This window comes from Diabrotica undecimpunctata, chromosome 3 (assembly GCF_040954645.1).
Source record: "Diabrotica undecimpunctata isolate CICGRU chromosome 3, icDiaUnde3, whole genome shotgun sequence".
In the NCBI taxonomy this organism is placed as follows: Eukaryota; Metazoa; Arthropoda; class Insecta; order Coleoptera; family Chrysomelidae; genus Diabrotica; species Diabrotica undecimpunctata.
The window spans coordinates 85,519,247-85,532,898 of NC_092805.1; the positions used below are offsets into that span (position 1 = coordinate 85,519,247).

General features: G+C 31.4%; 1 protein-coding gene across 2 annotated transcripts; it reads left to right on the forward strand.

The window, feature by feature from the left end:
• The first annotated feature begins 4,185 nt into the window (after nt 1–4,185).
• On the forward strand, nt 4,186–6,388 carry LOC140435708 (uncharacterized). 2 transcript variants are annotated; one of them, XM_072524429.1, is made up of 7 exons: nt 4,186–4,255; nt 4,464–4,696; nt 4,761–4,927; nt 4,977–5,084; nt 5,136–5,207; nt 5,265–5,511; nt 5,580–6,388. In XM_072524429.1, exons 2-7 carry the CDS (start codon nt 4,464–4,466, stop codon nt 5,584–5,586), a joined length of 834 nt encoding a protein of 277 aa, XP_072380530.1. In that variant the 5' UTR covers nt 4,186–4,255; the 3' UTR covers nt 5,587–6,388. The 2 variants fall into 2 exon arrangements, with proteins under 2 accessions (XP_072380530.1, XP_072380529.1); XM_072524428.1 differs by having other exon boundaries at nt 4,977–5,207.
• Nucleotides 6,389–13,652: the final 7,264 nt, after the last annotated feature.

Genomic DNA, 13,652 nt, shown 5'->3' on the forward strand with positions numbered 1-13,652 from the left:
CCCCTCGTATGACCGTGGGGCATTGCCTATTAAAGTGGCAATGTTAAAAAGGATGTTATGGACATGTGTCAGTACATTCCAGAGAAATATATCAACTTCTGTGAGGAAATAAAAGTTGTTAAACAGGAATAATAATATCTGAATTTACTTATGGAAAAAATAATGTACAACTCGAATAAAATATTTTTTTTATATAAATAATGTTCGAATATTGAAAAATAATAAACAACTCTGGACAACTTATGATTTATTATGATAAAGTCAAACGCAATCCGGCAACTCCGCTATTTGTTGTGTGTTTGAATAGCGAAATATGACACGAAGAATACCGCATAGAGAGAAAATATTCAACAACAATAAGTTTTAAGTGATTGTGATTAGATTAATACAAGCCATTATATCAAGTGTAAACAAACTCAGTTAAAATTATTTTTTTATCAATAAAGTTTGTATTTCGTAGATAAAGTTTCGTATTAAACCAATACCTTTATAGTTAGCCCAACAATATATGTATACATGGTAAAAAGAACAACATTCCAAGCACCGTCAAATACAACGTTGTTCTGTCTGAAAAATCGTTTAAAATGATATTTTAACTAAATGAAAACGTACAAGAGTTGATACTGAAACATAACATTATTTTGATGGAAATGAACCGCTTAAAAAATATATTTATCCAGAAGCATTCTTCACCATTTATCAGTTTTTTGTGTTTCCTAAAATATTTTTATTTTGGCAGTTGCAACGTTGTTCGGTGGAGCTATTCAATTTGATCTCTGATAGATTCTTGTATTCCATTTAAGGGTATATGCTATTTATTACAGGGAAAACAGACATACCTTCCATTTCTTTTTCTAAATTTTTTATACTTTCCTCTTATCGCTTTTCCTACTTAGTTTCAATATTTAAATTTCCAACCTCTGCGCCATTTCTATGGTTTTGATAAAAGTTTGTATTAGGGGAACGACGGGTAATAGCGAACAGCAGGTGATTGCGAACATCACAGAATACATGCGTACGTCATCTGTATCATTCCGTTGTAAACTTCATTTCGTGCTTCTTACTAGTCTGCACGTGGTGGCATAGATACACAGTTGCCCCGTATTTGTGGAATTTTAGCAATTCAGAAATATTTTTTTTTTTTTTTATGGCCTTGGCATAGCCAATTGACCAGACTATTTTGTAATTTGTACTCACAGAACAACAATCAGAGTTCGAGTTAGTACTAAATGTAAGTTTTAATTTTTCGTTTTATTTTTCTTTTTTTTTTTATTTTTATTTTTATTTATTTTTTTTTTATTTTTTTTATTTTGTTTTGGTCATCTTTTGTAATAATTTTGTTTTACATTTTTTTTTGTTTTTTTTTATATATATTGTTATGATTGTTTATTTTGACTTTAATCTTAGTTTATTGAGCCAATAAAAAAGAATTATAACTTATTTGTTATCATAAATAAAATAATCCTTATATTACCGGTGTTCGATGGATTCAAAAGATTTTCTAGTTGTCTTTTATCGAGATAGAGAAGAAAGGATAAGAATACAAATATATTATATTACAAAGATTTACGTTTCTTTATTTTATATGAACGAATAAAACAATTATTAAATTCTGTCGTTATCTTATCAATCAGCATACAAGAAAATAAATCAAATTTTTATAATAATAAGATTATAAAGCTACACACATTTATATTACGTGAAAACCAATTTTACTTAAAATTTTCTTTACTTGAAACAAGAAACAACAAAACTTTAAACTTTTGATTAGCCTAACAAAACCTCAGCTCTTAAATTTGAATGCTAATGACCATGATGTCAAACCGATCCTTCACAGATATAAAATTCAATTGTACAAACACTTACAGCTTATTTTCTTCTTGAGTTGTATGTTGGAACATACCCAGAAAAGTCCAGTCTCCTCAACGATGTGATCTCTCCTCTTTGGCACCTCGGCTCCTTCTTAACGTCTCTGCAAACCTTCTGCAGACTACACAAAAAAACACCTGATTCACTTCTCCAAACTCAGCTACTTATTTATGACACCAGGACCTCCTTTTGTCAACTTGATGCCGTAAGAATACTTTCACATATACTTTATAAAATGCCCACGGTAGATACAAGGACCTCTTTTAATCTACTTGTTATCTCCTTCTGCAAACTATTCACTTCTTTTCGTTACGTCGGTATCCAAATTCACGAACCACACCCTATCTTGAGACAAACGACTGTTTCCTTTCGATGACCAAAATATCACTAACTCCTCCGGTCTCATTATCGGCTCACAAATTCCCATTTAAAAACGACCGTCCAATCAAAAGCTCAAATTGTGTTTTTCATGATTTTGGAAAAACCTAATTTCGGTTTCAGAGAAAAACTAAATAGCTTACTTTAAAATTGGTTTTGTCAATACATCATTTATACATATTTCAAAAGATTAGAATATGGTCATTTAATACTCGACTATACAAACAATGAAAAGATTAACTTACAGGTAAAATGTCTTCTAATTCTAAACAAAGGTTTTTTGATAATTTTGTTTGAAACGGAAAAAAGGTCGTTTGCCAAACAAATTTCTATTCTTATCTACACTAAATCTTATCTTAAATTACTATATACATTTTTGTTTATAATGATATCTTAAAATTTTATTCCGATGGATATTTTTATTTATTTTTCTTTGGTTGGGAAAGAAAAAGTATGACAAATTGCTTTTTGCTGATTTCTGATTTAGAAACATTTAAATTATTTGTTTGTTGTAGAGAATTAACAATTTTCATAACCAATTCTAAAATTACATTAATTATACTAGGATCTAGGACCTCTGACTGTCGATCTGTGATAATTGTTTTTTTGTATTGAGGGCTACTTAATATTCCTCCCGAAGTACTGGGAACATTAACCTGAGAAATAATCTCTTTTCTGATCTGTTCAGATGGATCAGGAGTATTTGGTCTTGGCCTTTTATTAGATTTATCTTTTAATTCGTTTGAGCTACTGTTATAAAGCAAATGGGAAGCAAATTGTTTTCTAGAGGAGTTGACTTTTGGAATATTCTGAACAGAAGTAGAGGAAGAACTAGATTGTAAATAGGTAGAAGAAGTGGGTTGAACAAGTAAGTCAGATGGATGGCTCGTATTGCTTTTATTTAAAATATCTGCATAGGAAGTTTTGGGAACCTGTTTATTAGCATCAAAAAAGTTTATGTTGGAAAAACTCATAGCTTCCTTAATTAATTTTTGTCTCTTAAACTCTGGACACACTGATAAATTTGTTGTATAGTGATTTCCTTGGCAACTGAAACATTTTGGGATATAGTCATTTATTTGGCAATCTTTTGTATTATGTGACTCTTGGCATTTACCACATCTTGGGCGACCTTTACACTGACTACCCAAATGCCCATATCTGAGGCAATTAAAACATATTAAAACTTTTTGTGTATAGTGTTCAACCTCTTTAATAACTTTATTTATTGAAATATAACGCGGCAATATCTGAGATTTAAAGGAAACAATACACGATTTTGTGGGAACGTAAATTATTTTTTTTTAATCATTTTCAATTACTTCCTGTTTGCGTTTAATTCGCCGAACGTTTACAATTTCAAAGTTACAATGACTATCATATTGTTTAATTTTTGATTTTACATATTCTTCAGAAAAATCTGTATCAATATCTCTAATTATCCCTTGTCGGAATAGAATGAATTTAGGTATATACAATTCTAAGTTATTTGTAACAAATACTGATGAATTTTTTTGATTTATTAAATAATTTGCATTTTTGTAGTCTGTTAATTTAATCCTAATTCTATTACGACCTATAGAATCAATATTTGTAATTTTTGAGTCCAATTCAGGAAACGCGGAAAGAATAATGTCACCAACTCTTAGCCCCGTATTTATAGTCGGTACTCAAGCCCGTGCTTGAGCATGTGCTCCGCCAAGTCGAACTTACGTCAAAGTCATGCTCAAGTATTTGTTGTGTTCTATAAACGATACTTCGGGTATTCTCGTACAAGGTTGATCTCAAGCACGAAAAATTAGTACAGTAAAAGTAAGTTTCGAATAAATATCGAATAAAAAGAAGATTCTGTCAATTTTATCATAATTGTGACTAAACTTTTAGCGCCAAATTTAGTTTATGCTTTAGCCCGCGCAAAGTTGGTTTATAGTATAGTATACTTACCGAAATTTTGTGTTTGGTATTAATATTTTGTGTTTGAAATTAATATTGGATTAACTATTTTAAGGTATGTAATATATTATAAAAAATATTTATTCTAGAGAATTAATTTCCATTTTGTTACTGTGTCTGAGGCATAATTTTAGATGTTCAATATATGCTTACATGTATATTTGTTTTTGGATATATTTATATGTGTGTAATGCGTTACAATCATTATAATTATATTGTCTGTATAAGCCGTACGCTAAATAAATTGGTTATCTAAATTTTAGATGAGTGGAAATGGCATGAAATATGCACCTTACTCAACAAAGGAAAAAGTTCTCCTAATCCAGCTGGTAACTGAAAACGGTGTGGTAGAGAATAAAAGGACAGACGGTGCTTCGACAATGGAGAAAAAGATGGCTTGGGAGTTAATAACAAGAAATTATAACTGCCAGCCTGAGGTCAACAACATCAGGACCAGCGACCAGCTTCGAAAATTGTGGAACAACCTAAAACAAAGGTAGAATACTTTTATTAGTTTAAGCAAATGCTTAAGTATTGACCAATAATTTTTTTTATCATAGGAAACGCAAAGAAACAACAGCACTGCGTCACAGCATGTTAGCTACAGGTGGTGGTCCCCCGATAAAGCCAGAGTGTGATGCAGTGCTGGAGTTAGTTGAAGAGGCTGGTCCCAATATAGACGTCAGCATCGACTGTTCTTTTGATAGCACAGCAGTCTTTGAAAAAGGTAAATGTACTAAATTTGTAACTGTGCTGTACTCATAGTATAATTGTAGGCCAAAAACAGTTCAACCAGCTGGGAAGCTCAATAGCAGGACCATCAGTAGCCTCTGACCCCCCTCACTTCTTTCCCACTACAGAGTTCAAAGAAATGGACTTGTTATGTAAGTATGATGTAATAATTTTGAGCAGTCTTCCTGTACACTTAATAATAGTTTCAGGTAATACTTGTAGTGTGACACCTGCTGTTCATACAGAAGAGGATGATGATGATATGCTTCAAAGTGGTAAGTGTTTTAAATGTAGTTAAAGCCATATGTACTTAACAATAATATCAATTTTAGCAAACACTCCTACTTCTAGTAGGGCACTGGGTGCTATACCACAAATATTGTCTGAAAATAAACAACGGTCCAAGAAAATGAGGGATACCATCAGACAGCAAGACGAGATTCACAGGATGAAAATGAAGATTTTGGAAGAAGATATGCTGAGGGCAAAAGCCTTAAGAGAAGCAGCTGAGAAGGAGAGGCAGAGAGCTACTGATGAAGCTGAATTAGCTTCATTGAAGTTAATAGACTATAAAAAAGGGTAATTATAGATTTTATCATGTTTGACTTGTTACTAGAATTTGGCTATAATTAATTGTATATTTTCAGGCGCTAGAAGATCTTTTTCCTTTGTTGGGTACTCTGCATTTTTAGAGAGAATGTTAGGAATAAGCCACAATATATTTATTTACATATTTTATTTACTGATTTTTTTCAATCTATATGACCAGAGGGCTGTTATCATAGATACAAAATTGTGATTTATTTTCAGAAAATAAATCACAATTTTGTATTTTTGGTAACAATATCTGGTCATAGACATCAAAACATCAGTAACTATAACATATAAATAAACATTGTGGCTTATTCCCAACTGAAGATAGTGTTAACTCAGTCTTACAGTGGCCTTTTCACTTTCGGAGCACTGAATGTCAGAGGAGGGTCTGTTTTAGCAGGTAGGCATTTGACGTAGAATCAGCGACGAGAGGGCGTTTTAAAGTACCTCGGGAACTATCGCCGGGACTACGAAGAATGAATCCTGCACTAAGGTCAGTCAGGCGGCGTACTGGACTGAGATGTCTTTTGAAGATTTCAGACCCCCCCCTCTATAAAGACGAAAAAAAATTAAAAAAAAAAATATACTTTGTGTTGTAAAATCATGGTTATTTTCTTTCTATTCTCCTTCCTGTTTATTTTATTTCTAGATAGTATTTAATGTAGATTTAAGGTTCTTAATATTTTAATTTCAGCTGGTAAGATATGGTTTTACCTTTTTATTTGTTGTATAGTCTTTTGTTTTTAGATTATGTATGTTTCTCTTTCAGTTTTTTTAAGTATTGATTGCTACATAGATCATATTTTTATGTTGTTTACTGAAAATTATTAAAATACTGAGTTTGCATAATTTTTAGTAAATTGCTGCCACTGCAATATATACATGTATATATACATATGTATATATACATATGTATATATATATATATATATATATATATATATATATATATATATATATAATTACATCATTTTTTTGTAATGTTCTAATTGTTTACAGTTTACTCCTGATGAAGCTATAAAATAAAATAATCTATTTTATATTGTATTTAATTATAACTGTATAATTTTTTAAATAAAGAATATTAATATTCTAAATTTGTATAATTTTTATTTGGTAAGGAAAGGTTTTATGAAAGGAATAAACACTTAATTAAAAGGAGGGAAACTCCTTGTACTCAGTAAAGACATACTTGCTTAAGTTGTCTGAGCATAGTGAGTGAAAAACCCTCATTTATTTTAAATTAAAACATAAAAAAATACATTTTTATAAATAAGACAAAAACATACTATATTTAACATAATATAAGTACCTATTCAATAATGTATTCTCAAAATAAACAACTTTGAATTGAACTGAACAAAGATTAGATATAAGAAAGAAATAAAATAAAATATTGAAATTTTAAAAATAAAAAATTGGAAAAATAAATCATGAACAAAACGTGTAATCAAGCTAATGATAATCATTCTGACATTTTCAGAAATAAGATAAAACATACTACATCTAACATAATACAAATATTCAATAATGTATCATCAAACTAAACAAATGCCAATTGAAAAAAGCTTGTGTATAAGGAAGCAATGAAATAAACTATTGAAATTTTAAAAATAAAAAATTGGAAGAACAAATCATGAACAAAAAGTGTAATCAAGCTAATTATAATGATGCTGATATTTTGAGAAATAAGATAAAACATACTACAGCTAACATAATGCAAGTATTCAATAATGTATTCTCAAACTAAACAAACAAATGCCAATTGAACAAAGGTTAGATATAAGGAATACAATTAAATATTGAAATTTTAAAAATTAAAAGAACAAATCATGAATAAAAAGTGTTATCAAGCTAATGATGATGCTAACATATATCTACCTATAATAAGATAAGTATTCAATAATGTATTTTAATTCTTATGCAAAATATTGGTGAATAAAATGTCTCCTAAAATTTAAACCTCGTTCCACATCATTAACATTTCTATTTACTGGCACATCAATATTTTCTACAAAATCATCATCATCATTATTATTTTCTTGTAAACCTATATTATAAAGTACTGCTGTAGCACATATTATTGCAAGAGATGTATTTAATTTAGTTTGTAGACCTCGTTGAAGACAAGGAAACCGTCTTTTCCAGGTTCCAAATAGCCTTTCAACAACATTTCTTGTTCTTATATGTGCACTATTATACCTATTTTCTTGATCATTACCTAAAAAGAGATATCCATCAAATAACCTATTTTTAGCCAATTATCAATAAATACCTGGCTGTAATACTGGAGTAAGTAGATAGTGTCTGCATGCATATCCACTGTCACCTATTAATAATCCTGGAATTTCACCTCTTTCCATTCTAACTCGTAATGCACTTCGATCAAATATCAAGCTGTCATGACTTGATCCGGGATGTCGAACAACAATATCCATAATCTCTCTTCTAGGACCTGAAACAACCTGCAATTTATTTATATAATGAGGGCCTGGATAAGAAAGATCAATCTATACCTGCACATTTAATGAAAAAAAGCCTTTTCTATTACGAAATACTTCCCCATTATTACCACCTGGATTAGATATCTTGATGTGGGTGCAATCAATACACCCAGAAACATTTGGAAAATAGGCAACCTCATAAAAACTTGTTATATTCCTCCTAAATCCTTGTCCAGTATGGGGAAACCCTACAAAATCATTTAAACGTTGAGCTATTAATATTGATACCTTTTTAATGGTGTTGCTTATTGTCGATTGACTAATACCCCGCAAATCACCAGATACAACCTGAAAATTAGATGTAACATAAAATCTGTGGCTGGAAGGCAAAAGGGGATAAGTCGATTTTTTGCAAAATAGTGTTATGTATACCATTCGACAGCATTTTTGATTCTGCACAATCTTGGTAAAGAGAGTTAAGTGAAAGTTTACTAATTAAAATATTATTATTGATCAAAAAGGGGTAACTGGGCTACAATTTAATCGTTTCGACTGTTTTAAGGATATAACTCAAGATATTTTCTGGAGAACAAAATAGTAATTACTAGTAAAATGGTATATGTGCACATATTTTCTAACATTATGAAATTAACTGAGAAGCAAAACGATTTAAGTCATGTTAACTTAAGAATTATTCGAAACGTGTGCTAGTAAAAGGCATTAAATCAAGATATCCCCTTTTGCCGGAATGTGATAGAAGAAATATATATGAAAGTATTGCTAGGATATACAAAGTTAACCCTTTTTGCAAGAATGCGGTGTCCACGCAAATCATATTCGTTCAGTTTCTTGTCAGTACTTGTCTAGATTGTGAAGAGAGCACACGCAAATTTTATCAAGGAACGTTCACTACGATGGCAACTCGAAATAACAATTATTATTCCTCCACGTGTGGTATAATTGTTGATTATTGATCACTACATTCCATATTCTTTTTTAGTAAAAGAAAATGTACAGCAAGATTTTGACTCTATTACGCTCTCGTCTTTGACAAGACGAGAGCGTAAAAGACCCGGCCTATGATCACATTCAAGAAGACCACCATAGTGATTCTGACACCGAACAATGAGAGGAGAACAACAGGAGAAAAAGGGCTCAGATAAACCAAATTTTAAAAATAATGAAGAACATGGCCAACCAATGCACAAAATATTGAAACGAAAAGTAGGAAAAAGAAAAAATAGACAGGTTTTAGGAAATACGGGTAAATGATATGAAATAAAACAAACATAGGAAATGCAGTAAAGCTAGGCAGTCACAGTCACTGCGAGATTGTAGAAGAAAGTGTAAAGAAAAAATATTTGATGAATATAGATTATCTCTGTTTTAAAATTACTGGGGAATGGGCAACTACTGTAGAAGGGTAAGTTGTATTGCCTCATTAATTCAAATTTCTGACAAGAAGATTACTACTAACAGAAGTGATACTGATAAACCTTCAAAAAATAGGGAAAAGTGTTTTACATATTTTATAGAAATCCAAGGAGGAAGAATCCAATGCTGCAAGGTATGTTTTTGTGCTATTTTTGACGAAAGTAATAAATTTATAGAAACTGTTACAAAAAAGAAAATGTCATCCAACTGTGGTATTTCTATGGCTGATGGTAGAGGCAGGCATGAACCAAAAAACAAAATTTCCGAATCTAAAATGGAACTCGTCTATAGCCACATATCAAAATTTCCTGCCTATGAGTCTCACTACTCACGAAAACATACTAGTAAAAAGTATCTAGTAGCAGAATTAACAAAAGGTAAGATGTATCAAATGTTTACCCAGGACATATCATCTGAACCGGTTTCTTATAAAGTTTAGTCTCAAACAATCGATAAATTAGGCTTAAAGTTTAAAAAACCAAGCAACGATACCTGTAACAATTGTGATATTTTTCACAATCATATTAATATCAGTAAGACAGCTGATGCAAGGAAAAAGCATGAGAATTTATTAGCAGATCATCATATAGAAGCTGAAACTGCTTACGAGTCAGAGATTAGACAAATTAAAATGTATAAACAGCAAAAGTCAAAAAATATTTGTATTTGACTTACAACAGGTTTTTCCTACTCCTTACTTACAAACTAATACCGTGTTTTACGTGCAAACGAAATTGCTTCTTGTTTATTTGAGAGTTTTGCTAATTTACCTTCTGAAATGCTTTCTGCTAAAAGGAATGTTAATAAAGAGAAAGAAGAGAGACAATAAGACTGAAATTTGCTGGAGAAATATCAAATGGCTAAGATACACCAAGGAATTTGGCAATATTAATTTTAAAACATCGCTTCAGGAATATCAGCCATTACAAGAAATAAATTTTAGAAGACAAAAAAAGAAGATACACCCATCGATATCAAGAACATTACTTTAGATAATTTGTATTTAAGCCAAGACAAATAAGTGAAAAAAAAGTAAGCGATCTTTCAGACGATATTGAGTTAGTTGATGAGAGTGCAAAAGAATGTTATCGTGGACTTGCCCAAATCCCACGAAATTCACAAGATCTGGATAATACTGCTGACACAGATCCAGACATAGATAATTATTTTAGTGATGACGATTTTTAATAAAATATTCTAAAACAAATATTTGTGTAATTTATTATTTTAAAGAAACAGCTTCCGAAAAATATTTGTGTTCATCAAAATTTTTTTTCTTCCTGCTAAAGCTATTTTGTTCGTATTATATAGAATATATGTTTTTATTTTATGTTTAGAATGCGCCTTTAATCTCTTTCTAAGTAACATCTTAATCAATTGTTAATTTGTAAACGTATCATCAGATTGCTGTAGAAACCTCCATGTTTAATAAACTTTTTGAAAAAATTTACGTTTTATTTCTTGTTCTGTCAATGCTATATCCAGAACAAAATATTTTCTTTGCTTTATTGTGGTTGCCCGTTGTAAGTAGAAATAACTGCAGTTAACACTACAGTGCACATATAATGTTAGCCATGTTACTACCGAGTATAAGGGTATAAATCTACATAACCCCCTTTAGCAAGATGATTTTATGTGCATTTCAACTATAACTTGACTTATCTCCTTAAATATCCTAAAATATTTTTTTTAATTTATCAAAATATTGGACACATAGATATTAATTTAAGAAAAAACACTTAAATATATCTAACAGAATGTAAGTCGGATCTAGAAATATACAAACGTTACTAATATTAATTCTATAAGGTAACAAAAAGACCATATGAATTAAAAATGTCTTTACTGAAAAACTTCCAAATTAGAGTTATCCCCTTTTGCCTTCTAGCCACAGAAATCTTAAACAAATTAACAATTGTAATATTGGAGGTATTGGTAAACCACGATTGTCTGCTTTTCGTAGACCTTCAAATACCAGAGGCAGAATGGTATCTGCAACGGTATCTTTGTTGAAACGATACCGTTGACGAAATTCAACATCGCGGTAAAACTCCATGGGATTTTCCATATCACGAATATATCGTTTTGGTATACGTTCCGGCTGATTTCCTTCTTCAATATGATCAATAAACTCTAAAAATTCTTCAACTTCGTCATACATTTTTTATTGTAATGAGAAAAACAAAAAAAATATATTGGAAGCGAATCGGAAAACAAATTTAACAAATATAAACAACAAAAGTTAGGTTAGGTTAGGATCCCGTGCTCAAGGCAGGTCGATCCGATGCTTGAGTACGAGCTGTCATTTCTGCGTACTCAAGCTCGATTTCGTACTTGAGAACGGTTTATAGAACACAAATTTCATTCAAGGTCGACCTCAAGCATCGACCGATACTTGAGCATCGACTATAAATATGGGCCTTAAAGCATTTAACTTACCGGTGAAAGATCCCGAGCAATTTTCTACGTAAACATGATATGGTCCGGTATCTTTATTTGTATATAAATAAACCTGTCTATTATTTACCTTCTCATTAACGTTAGAAACATTATCGTTTTTTCCCAAAGAATTAGACATTAAATTTGTACTTACATTCTGGTTCTCTTGTTTTTGTGAAATAGTTTCCATATTTGTAAATTCCATCATACCAACCTGATTTTCATCTTTATCATAAGGGGGAGGGTCAGGGGGCTTGCTGTCCCCATTTAATTCACTCATCTTTATGAAAAAACACCTATAGTTTCACCAAAATTAATTGTTTATCGCAAAAACAAATAGGAAAAGAGTTTTGTTATCGATACTATTAACGCCGATAATTTACACACGTCCGATCAATTTGAATTCTACCGAACAACTAACCTAAACACTTGATGGTTTCATTTAAATTGTTAGAGTTAGTTAACTTACTATTATTTAACCTATAAAATTGTCATATTACGGAGAAGTTAAATGTATTTATATTATGATTGTTTCGTTTCTTCATATTCATTTCCAAATCGGGTAATCACGAACAGATGTTCGCGATTACCCGCCAAGTGTTCGCGTTTACTCTTTTAATAATTTGGCTTAGATTCTTTACATTTTTGCTTTTCTTTTGCTTATTTAACAATTTGTATCTTTTTCAGATGCCTTTTAAACGGAAACGAAGTACCAACAAATTTTCATGGACTGATGATCAAATGAAAGTTGTTCCAAAGGCAATTGAAGAAAGACGTTATGGCCTAAGGGAAGCTGCACGCCAATTTAATATACCTGTTACAACATTACAAAACAGAGTCTCTAGAGGCTTTTACAAAGGCAGGCTGGGTGCAAACACTCTCTTTTCAAATGAACAGGAAGAAGAAATGAGTCGTCATTTACTGACGTTATCTAAAATTTTTATGGATTAACCCCAATTCAGTTGCGAAAAGAGGCCTTCGCCTATGCAGAGAAATTAAACTTAAAACATAGTTTCAACAGAGAAAAACAAGAAGCAGGTAAAGACTGGTTATATGGATTTATGTCAAGGCATCCTGAGTTAAGTTTCCGTAAACCTGAAGCAACAAGTAATTGCATTCAAGGTTTCAATAAGGATCAAGTCTCAAGGTTTTATGACAATTTGGGTAAGCTGTACGATGAATACAAGTTTCCACCTATTCGAATATTTAATGTCGATGAGACTGGCATTACAAACGTAAATAGGCCTAATCGGATCATTGGACCTAGAGGCCAAAAACAAGTTGGAGCCGTTACAAGTGGAGAAAGAGGCAAGAACGTGACGGTATGCTGTTGTATGAGTGCCAGCGGATCTTTTGCACCTCCACTATTCATTTATCCAAGACTGAGAAGAAATCTTGCTTTAGAAAAGGATGGGCCTCCAGGTTCTTTGTACTTCTGTTCAAAAAGCGGTTGGATGAACGAAGAAGTGTTCCTGTTTTGGATTCAACATTTTGCGAAAACCAATAAACCTACAAGAGATGATCCCATTTTACTGGTGCTGGACAATCACTCCAGTCATTGCTCTATTGCAATTTATAATTTTTGCAAAGAAAATGGTATCATTATGCTGTCAATGCCTCCACATACCTCGCATCGTCTGCAACCACTAGACGTTAGCTTTTTCTCATCATTGAAGCGAGCATATGACGTTGAATGTGAGTCGTTTTTAAAATCTCAACCCTATGAGAAAATTGAAATGTGCCATATAAGCACTTTATTCTCAAAGGCGTATACTAGAGTTGCAAGCATAGACAAAGCTGCAAACGGTT

Bases quoted from the DNA above. Each gene is read 5' to 3' on its own strand.
- LOC140435708 (XM_072524428.1), top strand. From the start codon at position 4,464: ATGAGTGGAAATGGCATGAAATATGCACCTTACTCAACAAAGGAAAAA. The intron at 4,697-4,760 runs GTAGAATACTTT...TTTTTATCATAG, and splicing joins TGGAACAACCTAAAACAAAG to GAAACGCAAAGAAACAACAG. The intron at 4,928-4,976 runs GTAAATGTACTA...GTATAATTGTAG, and splicing joins CACAGCAGTCTTTGAAAAAG to GCCAAAAACAGTTCAACCAG.